Genomic DNA, 18082 nt, shown 5'->3' on the forward strand with positions numbered 1-18082 from the left:
AAACACTATAGAGCTACCCGAGTGACATCAACTCGCTACATGAACTTACTATCTTTTTAACCTTTTTATTCTGCATCATAAAATTTATCTTTATATTTTATATTAAATATCAAATATTTATTGAAATAAATTTATTATTTTACCCCATAAAATTACAAAAAATTGGATCCACCGACAGACATATTCAAAATGTGCACAACGTTCATCTCTAATTAGTGTAATGACAGATTCGAACACTGTTTCCAAAAAACAGAGGAAGACTTCATTTCTTTTTGTTCTGCATTTTATGATGATTATTTGTACACTATACACTTTCTCATTTGGCTTCAAATTTTGCGTTCGGCTCCAAAACCTATAGCGAGGGAGTGAGTATGTTGAGAAGCGAGACTCTAATGTTCACCAAACTCCTGAACACCCTCCCGCTTCCTTCCTCCAATCCCTCCATGCGCTCCTCCAACGCCTCCATCGCTGCCATTTCCGCTTCCTCGCTTCCCTTCTTCGATGGCCTCCTCGACGGCCATGCCGTCCATGAGCTTTTGGAGCATGAGCCGGCCACCGACGACGAGGCTGCCGCGATCCCCAAGAAAACCGCCGTCGACGTGGCCGCAGTTGCCGCCATCGCCTCCGCGACGATCCCGGCGACCTCGGCCTCGGCCGCGTCCGAGCAGATGAGAGGAGGAGATCTGGCGAGATCCTTGATGGCCGTGGCGAGCCGTATGAGCTCCTTCTCCGCCCGACGATGGGATCGAGCGGCGGAGTCTAACCGCACGGGGTCGCGCCGCCGGATCGCCGCGCGGGACTCCGCGTGGTGCTGCTCTACGGCGACGACAGCGGAGCGGAAGGAGCCGTGGGCGTCGGCGAGGCGGAGGAAGCCATCGAGAACGCGATCGGCCCAGGCGGGGCGGCGGCGGAGAGCGTCCTGGGTCTGCGGGAGGCGGAGGAGGTCATCGAGGGCGGAGAGGAGGCGGTCGATCCGGTCGAGCCCCGAGGCGGGGGATCGAGGGCCGGACTCCGGGCAGGAGCGGATCTGATCGAGGAGGTGGGATAGGGTTGGGTGGGATCGGCAGGGGAGGCTGATGGAGCGCAAGTGCTGGGGCTTGTCGCAGCGTCGGCGGGCGGGTCTGTCGCTCGGGTTCGAGCCCGGCAGTGACAGGGAGCGGCGGAATCCGGAAACCATCTCTCGGCCGTTTCCTGTTCTCGGATACGTTTTCCCCAACTCTCTCTATTTGGCTTTCTGTTATCGGGTGTCGTGAGATGGGAACGAAGGAGAGGAAGCAGTTCTTATAAAGGGGAGAGCGAGCGCGTTCCAAGTGAATTGGGATTAAAGAAATCCGACGAAAACCGACGCGCGCACGACCGTCCGAGAGCCGTAAAGCGACATCTCATGTGGTCAAGTGTGGGCGCGGAGGGAGCACAACGTGGGTCGGTACACGTGGGAACCAAAAATAAACTCGTGGCTTCCATCATACATAGTAGCGGTTTGATGTGAGTCAACTCAACTCGGTAGGAGCGGAAGGAGGGAGCTGTAAAGATTCCAAATAATATCATCAATCATTGTGGCTCCACATTACTACTACTAACAGACGGTTACCATGCCATTAGTTGGGTGCGAATATTTGAACTAGAATACTTCATATACCAATCGATTTGTTGATCATACCAATCCTATAATGCATTAGAAGGAAGATGGTAAAAGGTACAGAAAATAAAATTATTATTGTATCGATTGTTGCAAGCAACATCACACGCTCGCTGTGTTTTAGTTGATTTGGTTATTGGAACCTAATCAGTGATGATTGCAAGACTTCGTTATCTGTAATCATTGACAACTTTTCAATGGTGAGCAATACGCTGTGTTCGATCAAAATGAAAATGTTACTTGGTTTTCATTTGTGTCCGACTGCTTGATGCACGTTGGCGTGACCTCTAAAATGCCTCTTTTTAACAGCCATATGATAAGAGAAAGAAAGACAAGATTGGTGACTTGGTTGTAACATTGATATCGTGACCTCTAAAATGCCTCTTTTTAATTCATTAATCGATTTAACGTGCAATTAGAGGGTGACGTACTTTCTCATATATCTAAAACGTGAGGACACGATGCAATTAGAGGATAGCAATTTGGAGAGGAGAAAGGCAATCGATAAAACAAAATGGGACACGACAGGTGGAGTGTGCTCCTCGACCCTTGCAAATGTGTGCATGATTCTACTCTGGGATTCCTGATGTCCCCTCGACGCTCGCTTCTACAATGGATTCCTGGGGGGCAGCAAGCAAACGTGCCTCAGATGTGGCCTCTGTCATCGCTCGCGTGGACTCACGCGGAGGTCCTCCGCTTTAGCCTACTTTTTCCGCAGCCGCGTTGGCACCTTTCTGGGGATTCCATCGCCCGCGAGGTGATCGATGAAATGTGCAACCGGCCGGAACTAGAATTGCTCTGCTACAGGAGCCAATTTAGTAAGTACCATAAAACTTCTTATCAATAATGTTTCACCAGAGATGTGTGTGGGGCTTAGACATCTACGGCCCATTTGTTACCTTGGAATCAACGATTTATGGTTTGGCTACGCACAGGTGGTTGTGTTTGATAAGGGTAATTCGTTACGCAAAAGCGGTTTATACAAACGTATCAAACACGCATACATGCCTGCCGGAGGAAAAGGATAATAAAAATCAAAATTCTTCTATGATCATCACTGTACAAATCTCTCATTTGTCTCCACATTCTACAGCGAGGGAGTGAGTATGTTGAGAAGCGCCACTCTAATGTTCACCGAACTCCTGAATACCCTCCCGCTTCCTTCCTCCAATCCCTCCATGCACTCCTCCATCGCTGCCATCTCCGCTTCCTCGCTTCCCTTCTTCGATGGCCTCCTTGACGGCCACGCCGTCCATGAGCCCTTCGACATTGATCCGGCCACCGCCGATGAAGCTGCCGCGATCCCCAAGAAAACCGCCGCCGACGTGGCCGCAGTTGCCGCCATCGCCTCCGCGACGATCCCGGCGACCTCGGCCTCGGCCGCGTCCGAGCAGATGAGCGGCGGACATCTGGCGAGATCCTTGACGGCCGTGGCGAGCCGGATGAGCTCCTTCTCCGCCCGACGATGGGACCGAGCAGCGGAGTCTAGCCGCACGGGGACGCGGCGGCGGATCGCGGCGCGGGCCTCCGCATTGTGCTGCTCGAGGGCGACGACAGCGGAGCGGAAGGAGCCGTGGGCGTCGGCAAGGCGGAGGAAACCGTCAAGGAGGCGGTCTGCCCAGGCGGAGCCGCGGCGGAGGGGATCCTGTGCCTGCGGGAGGCGGAGTATGTCATCGAGGGCGGATAGAAGGCGATCGATCCGGTCGAGCCCGGAGGCGGGGGAACAGCGAATTCCCAAGTCCGACAAGGAGCGGATCTGGTCGAGGAGGTGGGAGATGGCGGGGTGGGAGCGGCAGGGAAGGCTGGCGGAGCGCAGGTGGTGAGGCTTCTCGCAGCGGCGTCCGGCGGGGCTGCCGCTCGGGGTAGATCCCGGCAGGGAAACGGAGCGGCGGAATCCGGAGACCATCTCGTTCGTTTCACTTGGTACGCTTTCTCTTCCCCAAATCTCTATTGCTTTGCCTTGTTTCGTTTCCTTTCAATTCTCGTGAATCGGTAGTGTTCTTGGGAGGGAAACGAAGGAGGAGGGAGGGCGGTTTTAAAGGGGAAGCGGCCGGTCGGTCGACTTGGAAGCGTTAAGAAGTAATCAACTAACTCAGATAAACAGAAGAAAACCAACGCGCACACGAGCGGGGTAGAGAGGGAGAGAGGGAGAGAGGGAGCAAATAGTGGGCTGGTGACCCACGTGAGGGGCCACACAGCCTGAAGGAAACACGTGGCCTCACAAACCCCACATGAACATAATTAATGGTCGGCATCGTCTTCCTTCGATCACAACATGGGTATGGGTCCACGTCACCGAAACATCATCATCCATTATGGGTTCGTGCATTAGAAGGACATTACGCATACTGATGCACTTTTTCGAAGCGTTATTCCTAATTATATTAATCCTTGCCGACGCAATTATGGAGCGCACTGGTCCATTCATGGGAGGGGGGGGGGGGCCGTGAACCCATCAGGAAAGAGTTGGCCTTTAGAAAGAGTGACGATGAAAGATGAACGATCCACGGGCCCATCAGCGAGTCCAGATCTTGACGCCTATAATGTGACTTAGCGCGCGGATGGACCACGTCTCTGCTGTAGTCGCGGAGATGTGAACACGTACCCCCCTGCTTTCAAAGCGGGTCACCTCGATCCTCACATAGGCGTCCATGTTCTCTGTAAGGCGTATCCAAGGAAATCCTGATGAGTTATGGAGTCAGGCACTAAATAATGGAGTGTTTGATGGCCGATGGGGTATGCCATGTAAGGTTCATCTCCTCGGATCTCACGACCATACGTGTCCATTACCACAGAGTTCCCGTGATCGACAGTATTTTACTGGTGAGAGATTCCTACTGTCTTCTCGCCCTCACCTCCTCGCGAGGAGCCGAACCTTTGGAGTTGCTTGTCTCGAGGTTTGTTTCAGGGGTCGATGGGGGAATGAGGTGTGGTTGTAGGTGTATTAAAGAACGCATAGATTGATACCTCACTGAAGTATTACAGCTGGCGCAGATCATGACGACCGATCAATAAGGTAGGATTAAATTATTAGTTGATGCAAATACAAGTAAACATAGAAAGTTTTGATGATCATCAATTTAAGTGATGGTATGAAAAAAATATATTCCTTTAATAATTTACGGGTGATTGTTCAAGAATATATATATATATATATATATATATATATATATATATATATATATATATATATATATATATATATATATATATATATATATATATATTTATTTATTTATTTATTTTTGTTAGATGGTACATCTTTTCATTATTATCAAAGAGTCACCTCCTATTTCTAATATTTCAAAATTATCCTTTCAAAAGGTTATCATTTTTTTGTCTCAATCTAAAAAAAATTTTCATCAACTGTTTACGATATTTTATATAGTAATTTTTATCCATAAAACACTGTGTAGTATTTTAAAAGCACTGTGGTACAAAAATGTATGATGCTTTTTTAACTAAACATTAATGTTATAATATTTTTAAAATAAAAACACTATGTAATTTTTTTAAAAAAATAATATATATATTTTTAAAACAAAAAACACCATGAATAGTTGACAAGAATTTTTTTTTAATTTGGGCTTAAAAATATATGATAATTTTTGAGAGATTTTTTTAAAATAGGAGACGACTGTTTGAAAATTATGAAAAGAAGATAACATCCAAAAAGAAATCCATAAAAAGAATATTTTCCCGGACAATTACCCATGATTTAATGAAAAAAAAACTGTTTTATAACTTTTATATCATAGCGTCTCAATTTTTCACTACTATTTATTTTAAATATTTATTTAAAAGTTACTAGTAAATTATGGATGCGGGATGCCCACGATGAAAATTAAAAATAAGATGTTCTGCAATAAGAACCCAATCTTTTTGTTAAGTCGTCAGTTTTTTCTAATAACAAGATTCTTTAAGGACATTAAGGCATTCATGCTAAATCTTGTGTCGTTGGTGGTTACTTTAATCGTTTCAATAACGAAATTAGCTTTTTTAGGTGACGTTTTATAACAATGTCACTCATCGTTATCAAACTGACATCACAGTAATAAAATGAATTATTATTATTATTATTATTATTATTTTGTTCAAATCTTTACCCTGATGAGCATAGGTGTAAATACAATAAGTTCCGCAAAGATTAGAGCAACAAGTACATATTTTGATCGATATTGTGTAAACAAAATCAAATTTGACTAGCATTACTGCACCAGAAATTAGTTGCCTATTTGCATTTAGAATATATACTGTCAAAAAAAAAAATTTGTTGGTTGAACTACCAAAAGTCAAAAAAAGAAAAAATGCAAGCTCTTTGTTTTTTTTAAAGATAGATAGATACAAAGAAAGGTAGCAATGAATTTTGGCTGCAAAATCCTTTGCACAAGAATGGGATGGTCATCGAGAGTTTACATCGACAGTGGGAGGAGCATTCTTCGCTTACTCTTCCTGTTTTGTCCTACTTGCTTTGTTACTTTCATGCACACAAGCATAAGAGTGGTAAGACACATTAGGAGAAAAACAATCTTCATATACCTGAAGTACAAAGCAACTCCTGAGAAAACAAGGAAAGCAAACATCAACAGCTCCCATATCACAAGTATCACATCCACCCTGCATCCATAAGACAGGCAAAAGATGAAAAAAAAGAGAGCATGTGAATAACCAAATTGCCTTGATGATTGAAATCACATAACTAGGTCAACACTTTGATTCATCCATCACTATTGTAGAAACAGAAGAATATGATTGCTGGCTTTGGTTAAGAAACATTTTTTTCCCTAAAACTAGGCCACACTGGCCGCCATATCAGTCTATAAATTGTAAATTAACTATACAACTGATGCAAAACTAATTAATTTATCTTTTATTTAAATAAATTTAATTAGTTTAGTGGTATTTCACATATGTCGTAAGTATCGAGAAGAAAAAAGAAGCAGAAATCAGATTTGTTTTTTATTGAAGATTATGAATTCTGACTAAAGATTCATCTTTACATAGATGAGAAAATTTATCAATTGAGATTATCATCGAGAAACAAAGATTATTTCTCAAATCAAATTAGAAATATTACCTTCTTCAAAGGAAATATGATACCATATATTTGATTTGATGCGTTTGTAATATTCTTTATTTATATAATTTTCTTTTTATTCTTGTACTAGAGCCTATTAAAAAGGATTAGAACATTGTAATACATGAATTAGAAATGAATTAATGAGTCATGTTCTTTTTTCACCTTATGTGTGAGTAGTGAGACGCCACAATTATATTTCTAATGGTATGATTGAGGTGTGAAACTTTTATTCTAGGAGTTCACTTCTTGAGCCAAAGTGAGTCGGATAATTATCCTGTAATATTTCTCAATTATCTTTTAGTTACTATCTTTTATTTCTCTCTTTTTGGGGCACCTATCATCAAAAGAAATCCGTTGCTACTCGTCCTACATCAGATTGGTATCAAAGCTTTTAGTTTAACCTAGATGTTCTATCTTCAAGGCTGATCTATATCTCAATTATATGAACCTAAGATGAGTTCCTACGCAGCAGAAGCAAACAATGTGGAACCAATGAGTTTATCTTTCATTTAAATAAATTTAATTAGTTTAGTGATATTTCTCATATGTAATAAATTGTCATATATCGACATCTACTTAACAAGAAGAAAAGGGAACCAAATGCACAAAAAAAAGGAGGGCAGAAATCAGATTAAATTTTTTATTGAAGATTATGAATCTAGATTGAAGATTCATATCAATCAAGACAAAGCTAAGAAAATCTATCAATCAATTATATCGTCAAGAAAGAAAAATTATTTCTCAAATAAAATCAGAAATATTACCTTCTTCAAAGGAAAGATGGCATCATATATTTGATTTGATGTGATTGTAATAATTTTTATTTCTATAATTTCCTTTTTATTATTGTACTTAGAGCATATAAAAAGAGACTATAGTATTGTGATGCATAAATTAAAGATGAATCAATGAATCTTGTTCTTTTCCCACCTTATGTAATGAGTGATATGAGGCCACAATTATGTTTCCAATGGTATGATTCCATTGTTCACATGTGAGAAGTGCGGAGGTGCGAAGGCCTTTATCCTGAGAGTTCACTTTTTGAGTCAAAGCGAGCCTGGTAGTTATCTCGTTATGTTTTTCAATTATCTTTCAGTTATTATCTTTTTATTTCTCTTTTTGGTTCGTCTATCATCAAAGAGAAATCCGTCGCTACTTGTCCATCATCAATAACGGTTAATATATCATCTATAAATTGGAAAAGTACAGCTAATTTTAACTATCAATCTCTGTTTAGAGTAACCACATAAATGATGGTCTCCTTCATCCGATAAGAAGATATGACCAGGAAACAAGATGGGAAGCAGCTGAAGAAATGCATGCAACATGAGAGACCTCTTAGTAATTACTAATCAAACTAGGAACCTCCTATGTTATTAGACTCAATTAAGGGTCCTTCATCCGATAAGAAGATATGACCAGCAAACAAGATGGGAAGCAGCTGAAGAAACGCGTGCCACATGAGAGACCTCTTAGTAATTACTAATCAAACTAGGAACCTCCTATGTTGTTAGACTCAATTAAGGGTCGATTTATGATCCCCTACCATACAACAATATGTATCTTCTATGAAAGAAAACTATGAAGTGCTGAGACTTCCTAATGTGGCAAGAAGCAAGATATGCCAATATGAGTGATTTGAACATCGGCTATAATTTGAAAACTGAACCATTTTGGGAGAGAAAGCAACTATATTTATGGACTGAATCGCCCATGAAAATTGGAGTCACGTGACCTCTCTCATATCGACTAGATGTTGTGGACCCCGCACATGCAAACTCCACTCATCAGGTCTGTGAGAAGCAACATCACCACTGAAACATTTCCAACTCCACCCAAATAGAAGACTTCTTCTAAAATATCAAAGTTATATGTCTGAAGCAACACAAGATCATCATGTTTGTTGGTTTGTAAATACAAAGAAAGAAATTTTCATTATAGTTAACAGGAGAATGTTGCTCAAGAAAGATGTAAACCAAGGTGAAAAACTGTCGAAGCTAATAAATGATGAGAACCTACTAACTGTAGCCGCTTAAACTTTTAGCACAACAATGATGTGTACCAAGGTATAATAGTGGTCGAAGCTCATAAAGAATGATATAAAACCTATTAATTATAGATACATACAATGAAGGGCATAAAACTGTTTGGATTCTTTAATTTTAGGGATTTGATATTAGTCTTTATTTTCCTATTTAATTTTTCCTAATTAAAGTAGGAGTCCATGTAGCCAATTATATTTTTATTTATTTCCTTTGTTCGAAATCCTAGTCGTGATTGACTATATATATATATATATATATATAAAATATTTTGACTATTTTCTTAAACAATCAAATACAATTTAAAACTTTAGGCCAATTTGGAGGTTGATCCATTCAAAGTGATCAAATCCCTATCCCTTGTTCTTAGTTTTTTTTTTTTTTCAAATTTTCAAAGTTCATAGATAAAACTCTGGGGTTTTATCATCTAGTATCAGAGCCAACAATCCCCACTATCACATGGACACTATCTCCCTCTTTCCACGGTAGTCAACGGAGCCACTCCCCTTTTTTCGCTATCACCTTCTCTCAGATCGGACGCTTCCTTTCATGTCTCTCTCTCAAAGACAAAGCAAGAGAACCAGCCACCCTCTCTCTTAAACTTTCTTATCGGCCACAGACTCGTCGTCAAACGCACCCGTGCCCTAAACACAGTAGTGATTCTCTTTCACCCAATAGTGACTGCGACGTTCTCTCAATCTCCTCTCCGATGCCACCGCAGGCCTCGACACCCATGCTGCCAACGACAACTTCACTTTCAGCACCACCTTCTACTCCTAGTAAGCAGTGCTCATATCCTTGATCAAAACTAAGAAAACAAAACTTAGAAATTATATATCTACAATCACACGCAATAATTACTGATAATTCTATGAAATCCCAATTTGAAACGTTGGAAGCAAAAAATTGAGAGTAGATTACAAGAAACTCTCAATGATTTCAAAAAGAGTTTGCTTAAAAGTTTTAACAAAAATCAACAAGATGGCAATTCAAACAACTAGATTGATCTGAAGTCACAGGAAGAGGTTCCCAAGAGCATGATAATGGCTATATCCTCGCATGAAAGTAGAATTTCCTAAATGGGAAGATGGGGACCTGACCAGTTGGATTTCTAGAGTAGAGAAATTTTTTCGCTTTCATAAAACTCCAAAAGATTCTAAAGTGGAAATAACTTCAATCCAACTAAATGGGGATGCTATTTAATGGTATGATTAATATAAAGAATGGAATTCTCCCAAAGGAGCAATTTAAGAAAGAGCTTCTTATTCGTTTTAGACCATCCGAATATGAAAATGTTGATGAGCAGCTTGTCAAGATTCGCTAGACTTCTACCATGTTAGAGTATCAAAGTCGATTTGAAAGATTGTCAAATCGAGCTAAAGATTGGTCTGAAAGGTAATTGGTGGGAACATTCACTGAAGGTCTTAATTCAGACATTCGTTGTGAAGTTAAGGCTCGCCGACCTCACACTATTTCAGCTACAATTTCTTTTACACTATAGCATGAAGAAAAAATTAATATTAAAAATCGATGAATCGGGAGTGTTAATAAATAGGTGAATAGTAAGTCAACTACTTTAACCATTCCTAATCTGAATCCTAATACTATAAGACTTACCCAAGAGGAACTTAAAAAATGATCAACAAAGGGTTTATGCTAGCAATGTGATGAAAAGTGAAGCAAGAACCATCAATGCAAGCAAGGAAAACTTTTGATGATTGGACCAATCGAGGAGGAACAAGAGATTAAGACTGTAGACTCTGATCATAAAGGTACTGATAATGATGAGATTATTGAACTTGTCACACTTGTGGTTCATGTATTAGCTAGCTATTCTAATCCCCAAACTATGAAAGTTAAAAAGCTTTTGAAATGTCACTCTGTTACTGTTTTGATTGATATTGGTAGCACCAACAATTTTATGGATAGCAAGGTTACTGTGCGATTGGCCTATCGCATTGAACATTGTGATAAGTTCGAGGTAAAGGTTGCTAATGGGCAAATTTTAACTCATAATAATAAGTGTTCTAAAGTGAAGCTTGTTATGTAAGGCAAAGAGAAGGTTATTGATGGGCGAATTTTAACTTGTGATAGTAAATGTTCTAAAGTGAAGCTTGTTATATACGACCAAAAGTTGCTCGTGGATTTTTTTTACTACCATTGGAGGATTACGTGGTTGTTTTTGAAATAGAGTATCTATTAACTCTAGATGATATTTCTTAAAAAAATTTCAAATTAATTATGAAATTTTTTATCAATGAAAAGAAAGTGATCCTAAAGGGAAAATGTGATAGTAAGGTCACAACTATTGCTAGTCATAAAATGGAGAGGGTGAAACGCACACCATAGATTTTTGATACAATTACGGAGCATTGAAAAGGAAGCTACAATACCTGAACAAGATGAAAATGTTCAATCATTACTTAGAGAATTTATGGATGTACTTGTAGAACCCTAAGGACCTCCACCTCTTTAATCACATGATTACCAAATTCCTTTACTGCCTAGAAGTGCACCGACTAATATTCGACCCTATCGATATCCACACTTCCAAAAAACAGAGATAGAGAAAATTGTTAAGTAGATGCTTAAAGCAGGAGTCATAAGGGCTAGTGTTAGTTCAAACTCCTCTCCAGTCTTATTAGAAAGGAAGAAGGATGGTTCTTGACAGATGTTTGTAGATTATCGATCACTTAATAATATTATAGTGAAAGATAAGTATTCTATTCCAGTAATAGACGAGTTACTTGATAAATTGAGAGGTGTATAAGTTTTCACTAAATTGGATTTACAATCTGGCTATCACCAAATTCTTGTACATGAAGATGACAACCAGAAAACTACTTTTAGAATGCATAATTGTTACTATGAATTTTTGGTAATACCTTTTGGGTTAACCAATGCATTGTTTACTTTCCAGAGTTTAATGAATGTTTGTAAGTTTGTTCTGATTTTTTTATATGATATTTTGATATATAGCCCATCTTTAAAAAGTCATTTATTACATTTGCAGGTTGTCTTTACCCTTCTTCATAAGTATTATCTTTTTGTCAAGAAATTGAAATACAACTTTACGCAATCGGAGGTGGAGTATCTTGGCCATGTTGTTTCTCGAGAGGGTGTTGCAGTTAATCCTTCCAAAATTCAAACAATGAAAGATTGGCCAATTCTAAAATCAATTAAGGCTCTGAGGAGATTCTCATGACTCATTAACCATTATCAAAATTTTGTGAAAAACTATGACAAAACCAGTGCTCCATTCATATCACTTTTAAAGAAAGATGCATTTAAGTGGACAGAAGAAACTACTCAAGCTTCTATTTCTCTTAAGTATGTAATGACTATTACGCTAGTTCTTGCTTTACCAGATTTTAACAAATTATTCGTGATTAAATCTGATACTTCTGGAGCGAATATTGGAGCTGTACTAATGCAAGGTCATTCAATCGCTTATACTAGTAAGGCACTTTCCCCATCTCATCTGAATCTATCTGTTTATGATAAAAAAATGTTAGCCATTATTCATGCAGTCACTAAGCAAAGGCCTTACTTAATTGGTCAACGGTTTCAAATATGCACCGATCACAAAAGACTGAAATATTTTCTTACAAAGGGTTTCTTCTTTAGAGTAGCAAAAATAGGTCACTAAGTTATTGGATTTTGACTATGATATTATTTATCAGGGGAGCAAGACTTTGGTTGCAGATACACTTTCTCGCCTTCCAAAGCAAGCTGAATTAATGGCTATTTTTATTTCTACTTGCAAAACACTAGAATTTATTAGGAGCGAATGGTTGGATGATCCTGAAATCCAAGATGTTATTAAAAGGCTAGAAAAAGATCCAACTTCTATTCCTAATTACAGTTGGGATCTCATAGATTTGCGCTATAAAGGTAGAACTATCTTAGCACCAAATTCTTCTTGCCAATATAATCTTGAAAGAGTTTCATTCATCACTAACTGCGGGTCATTCTGGATTTCTTCGTACATGTAAATGCATCTGTCAACTTTTTTATTGGAAGGGTATAAAGAAAACCATCAAGAAGTTACAGAATGTGATGTTTGCCAACACCAGGTGAGACAGTTGCTACCCTTGGTTTGCTTCAGCCTCTTCCTATTCCTGATGATGCTTGGACTAACATATTCATGGATTTTATCAACGAGCTTCTATCATCTCAAGGTAAAACCACCATCTTTGTGGTTGTGGATTACCTTACAAAATATGTTCATTTTTGTGCTATACGACATCCTCATACTGTTACAGGTGTTGCTCGCACTTTTGTTGAGAAAATAATGAAGTTGCATGGAATTCTACATTCCATTGTTAGTGATCGAGATAAAGTTTTTACTAGCACCTTTTGGAAAGAGCTCTTTTGCTTATAGGGAAACCAATTGAATATGAGCACTACTTATTGCCTACAAATAGATGGGTAGACTGAAGCGATAAATAAATATCCAGAAAACTATCTCAGAAGCTTTACTAATGATAAACCAAAGGAGTGGATGAAATGGCTTCCTTAGGAAGAATGATGATACAATACCACTTATCACTCTTATAATAAAATGACTCATTTTGAAACAGTTTATGGTCGACCTCCTCCCATGATTACAAAATACATGCTTGGTACTTTTAAGGTTGATCAAGTGGACAAGAAATTGTTTAATAAAGATAATATTATTCAAATTCTAAGAGATAATCTCGATCTCACAAGCTAGAATGAAGCATCAGCTGATAAGCATTGTAGTGAGCGAGAGTTTGCAATAGGCGATTGGGTTTTCCTTTGACTTTAATCTTACAAGCAAAATTCTATAAAGGTTCAATCTTCTATGAAGCTATCTCCTCAATTCTTTGGGCCTTATAAGGTGCTGGAATATATTGGCCCAATTACTTATCGTTTGGACTTGCCAGCAAGCTCTAAGATAGATATATTCAGTTTTTCATGTTTCTTGTCTTAAAAAGAAATTAGGTGAGGATGATGTGGTGCAACAACATTTGTTAGATATTTTTTCTATTGGTGAGGTTCAAATCCTGCCTCAAGCCATACTTGATTAACGTATTGTGATGCACCATAAATATCCTGTCACTGAGGTGCTTGTCCAATGAGCCAACTTACGAATCGAAGATGCCGCTTGGGAGTCTTACAAAGGGAGGAGAAGTTTCCAAAATTCATTACTGCTCAGCCTCGAGGATAAGACTATTTTGGAGAGGCAAAAAATATTAGGATTCCTTAATTTTAGGAGGCCTTAATTTTAGGGATTTGATATTAGTCTTTGTTTTCCTATTTAGTTTTTTTCTAATTATAGGATTCCTTAATTTTAGGAGGCCTTAATTTTAGGGATTTGATATTAGTCTTTGTTTTCCTATTTAGTTTTTTTCTAATTATGGTATGAGTCCTTTGATGTAGCTAAGTAGGGATTACTATTTTTATTTATTTCTTTTGTTAAAAATCCTAGTCCTAGTTGACTAAGGATTAAATAACTTTATATATGTGTAATGTCTTTGACTATTTTTCTCAAGCAATCAAATACAATTCAAAGCCTTGGGCCAATTTAGAGGTTGATCCCTCGAAATGATCAAATTCCTATCTCTTGTTTTTAGTTTTCTTTTCATTTTTTTCCAAAGTTTTTAGATAAAATCCTAGAGTTTTACCAAAAACATTGAAAAATCTGTTCTATTTGCAAGTGAAAAAAAGGTTGCAAGTAGGTCTTGGCCTAGCCTAGTGGTTACACTCTTTTCCTCAATGATGTTTTGTGTTTTAAATATTGAAGAATGTGGCACAGATTATTCCTAACCAGAGGTGATGTCCCCATTGACCGTATCATACCAGTGGTGCCATTTGTATCTGATGACACATATGAGTGGTATTAGTAAAGTGCATGGTCAAGAGCCAAGAAACACTACCACACATAATCATAAGCATGTCAACATGGCAATTGATACTCCTATCTGTTGTCATGAAGCGTAGATAGAAACCAATTATTGGAAGGAAACCTTGGTCTCCTCAGTTGTTTCTCTCTCCAGAGAAAAAGGAAAGGCTACAATAGTAGAGAAGATGAGAGAAAAACACCAAGTAGAGTGAATTGAAGCTAAAAGGGAAAGTACACTAACGGCAGCTATCATCATGAACGAGCATATCTCTCAATTTGTTGTTCTCATGTGCTCCCATGTCTACCAACTAAACAACCTTAGAAGAATATTTTTCTATAAATAAATAAGCCCAACTTAATTTAAATTTAGAAATTTATAATTACTAATTATTTTAGGAAATGATTTTAAAGCAAAAGCTAAAAGATACACAAATCAAATAAGATCTCTACAAATGGGCTTGATGGAGTTCCGACTTTAAATGTCTTAAACAATTCTACAACTTTAAACTTTTGGGAATTACACTGAAAGAATAAGTGTGATAGAACTACAAAAAATCATTAGCCTGACATGCAGTAACTTCTGCATTGCATCAAAGCCACAGACTGAAACTTTGGTGAAAGATTTGGAATGCCTGCCTCCACCAAATTCAAGGTTGCAATTGCATGATGTCAACCTTTAATTTACTAGCAAATATCAAATTATTATCCTAGGTTACTAGCAAAAGAACATTCACTCACTGCCATACACATCTACTTTTAGGAACATGTTTGACTGTTAGACATAAAAAACTAAAAGATCTTTTTATATTGAACTCCTAAAGAAAGCTTGATTTAGATAGGAAGAAACTAGGTGCCATCAACACAAAAATATTAGTATGTTTAAAGCGAACCGAGTATGGAACTACACAAAATGGTGCTAGAGAACAATGGGCCATTGAGATTTACTTGCAGATTTATCCCCACCAAAAGAATGCAGGTGCTAACCTTGCTGCTACAAACTTCCTTATTTGTCGCAAGACAACCACCATTGACATTGGTTCTGCTAATATAAAGCTCACTCAAGATCAATGACTGCAAATTTAGTCTCCTTTATTAACCACACAAGCCAGGGTCAATCTTCCTATAATGCTTGGCATATCAAAATGACTTGGCACCAACAAGTTAAATCAATGATAGTTCGGACTAATTTGACATAAATAAGAGATCTGAACTTGAAAATTCGTGCACCCGAGGAACTTTGTCAAGCTGCTTTGCAAATCCTCAAATTCATTACAACTTACACAACTATTCATGTAAATCCTCCCTTCAATAGAAATAGAACTTTCTTTTGATTTGCTATGCAAGATTCTCCACCTCATGTTTCTAAGTATCACTCACCACAATGTTGAGTCACTCTGGTTTTACCTCTTGTCACGAAACTAAATCTCATTGCCACAGTATTTGCTGGATCTTAAGAAGCTTCATCAATCCTTCAAACTCAGGATGAGAAATGTTCATACCATGTGCTTCCTAAACAAAGCAAATCGAGTGATTTGGGATCCGTAAGGTGCACAAATCTGGTTCCTGAAACCCTAAATATAGTTCCAGACGATCAATCATTTATGCTAGCTAACATGCCCGCTCGATTTAGGCTCGATACCAAGAAATATGCTGGTCATGTCCGTATGTAGATAAGAAAACAAGAACAGAGCACCACAAGCACACGGAACAAATCGGGAGGAAACGAAATAGGGAGTTCGATCGAATTACCGGGCGGAGGCATCGGAGGCGGCGTAGGAGGAGAAGAAGGAGACGGTGGCCCATTCGTACTTGGGTCGCATCTGGTACTCTCTCAGCTGCTCCACAAGGTTCGATCGCGTTATCATCCTTCCCGATCCAAACGAAGGACGAGACCAGATCGATCGCCTTCTATATGTCCTACGTCTGTCGAATCTCCGCTACGAGGGAGAAGAGATGGACAGGCCTCTCTCTCGCGGCGGTCGATCGAGCATTCGCGATTTCGAGGGAATCAACGCACAAGTCGACGCCCCCCTTTCCTCGAGAATTCCCGATCCGATCAGATCGGTTCTTCGCGTGTCGGATTCCTTTTTACTGGAGTGGCGCCAAGGTTGATTACCCTCGATCAATCGGCCGGGATTGGGGCTTGCTATAATATAATATAATATAATATAATATAATATTATATTATATATATATATATATATATAATATGTTTAATTTGTAAATTTGGGCAAAAAAAATTCTTTTTGTTTATCATCAAATTTAGCTATCTACAACTATATTGTTTTTCATTGTTCCTATTTATACTTTTTTTTTTCTAGAATAGTATTGTTTTAACATTGGGCCATTTCTCTATGAAATATCCATATTTTAGGTATTTGTCAAAAGATGTCCCTCTTTTGTTGTTTTTTTTTCAAACGGTATACTTAATTTTTTTAAAAAAAATCTAAAATACACTTCAAAAGCTTTTTTTTTTCAAAATTTCTTACCTTTTTTTTAAATTAACTATTAAAATATTTAACTTGTTTAAAGTATTTTTTAATAATATTTATATATTTCATTAAGCTATTAAAAATATTGTAAACATTATTGAAAAATAATGTAAGTAGTAACATTATATTGTGTTTCTTTGGTTGTCATTCGTCATACAATATCATATTTTTAGACTTGTAATTAGTTTGGTTAAGTTTAAACCATTTAGATCATTTACAATGTTTTTTTTTAATAAATTGTGATAGATCAAAATACTATAATAGACGGAGAAATTTTTGAGATGATAGTTTGACTATAAATTAGGAGTATTGTTTGAAAAAAAAAAGTAAGATGGGAAGTAGCAAGTGAAAAAATATCCAAAAATATAGATATTTTTTAGGAAAATCGACCGCTTAACATTTCATGTTGATTATCTTAATGTTTCATGCATAACTTTTATTTCTCCGTAATTAACTGTTGCTTGATTCATCAATTATCATTAATGGAGCAATCAATCCCCACCAAAAAAATATATATCTAATGTCTTAACCATCTATTTGTTTTCGTTTCTCAAGCAGAAATTGCAGAGTTCTTTCTTTCTTTTTGTGAATCGACAACCACCTGTGTAATATCGAATTCTCTTGCCAGTAAAAAAAATAGCATAACATGTAGTTCACTGAACACTAGTCTGCATTGCACATTAGCTCCTGTGTAAACAAGTGCTCATGAGTGAATCTTGTGAGATCATGATGCACATAGGCATGACTCAGCCTGGCATGCACATAAGCAAGTGACTGACAATAGTACTAGCATATAGATATGGAATCAACCACACATGAATCTGCAAGTCACCAGCATCATTTTGTTTTGCAACTTGGTCCAGATACAAACTCAACTTTATTTGGCAGAGATGCAGTTCAACTCAAGAAATAGCATACACAGGAGAAGATTACTTACAGAAACAACCCTCTCATCCTTGT

At 38.2% G+C, this 18082-nt stretch overlaps 3 protein-coding genes across 3 annotated transcripts; all 3 read right to left on the bottom strand.

The window, feature by feature from the left end:
- Positions 1–352: 352 nt before the first annotated feature.
- On the bottom strand, positions 353–1177 carry LOC135679702 (uncharacterized). Its single transcript, XM_065193683.1, has one exon. The coding sequence runs from the start codon at positions 1175–1177 to the stop codon at positions 353–355; it is 825 nt and encodes a 274-aa protein (XP_065049755.1).
- Positions 1178–2726: 1549 nt separating this feature from the next.
- On the bottom strand, positions 2727–3545 carry LOC103973348 (uncharacterized). Its single transcript, XM_009387892.3, has one exon. The coding sequence runs from the start codon at positions 3543–3545 to the stop codon at positions 2727–2729; it is 819 nt and encodes a 272-aa protein (XP_009386167.2).
- A 2306-nt stretch (positions 3546–5851) lies between these two features.
- Positions 5852–16758, bottom strand: LOC135679082 (uncharacterized). The gene is made up of 2 exons (XM_065192488.1): positions 16380–16758; positions 5852–6256 (listed from the first exon to the last, which is right to left on the bottom strand). The coding sequence occupies exons 1-2, from the start codon at positions 16493–16495 to the stop codon at positions 6052–6054; spliced, it is 321 nt and encodes a 106-aa protein (XP_065048560.1). The 5' UTR covers positions 16496–16758; the 3' UTR covers positions 5852–6051.
- Between the last annotated feature and the right edge of the window lie 1324 nt (positions 16759–18082).

This window comes from Musa acuminata, chromosome BXJ1-7 (genome assembly GCF_036884655.1).
Source record: "Musa acuminata AAA Group cultivar baxijiao chromosome BXJ1-7, Cavendish_Baxijiao_AAA, whole genome shotgun sequence".
Classification (NCBI taxonomy): Eukaryota; Viridiplantae; Streptophyta; class Magnoliopsida; order Zingiberales; family Musaceae; genus Musa; species Musa acuminata.

What these genes read in the sequence shown, in the direction of transcription:
- LOC135679702 (XM_065193683.1), bottom strand. Translation starts at nt 1,177, where the DNA reads ATGGTTTCCGGATTCCGCCGCTCCCTGTCACTGCCGGGCTCGAACCCG.
- LOC103973348 (XM_009387892.3), bottom strand. Translation starts at nt 3,545, where the DNA reads ATGGTCTCCGGATTCCGCCGCTCCGTTTCCCTGCCGGGATCTACCCCG.
- LOC135679082 (XM_065192488.1), bottom strand. Translation starts at nt 16,495, where the DNA reads ATGATAACGCGATCGAACCTTGTGGAGCAGCTGAGAGAGTACCAGATG. An exon ending in GCCTCCGATGCCTCCGCCCG is followed by an intron (nt 6,257 to 16,379) that starts GTAATTCGATCG and finishes TTATGGATGCAG; the next exon opens with GGTGGATGTGATACTTGTGA.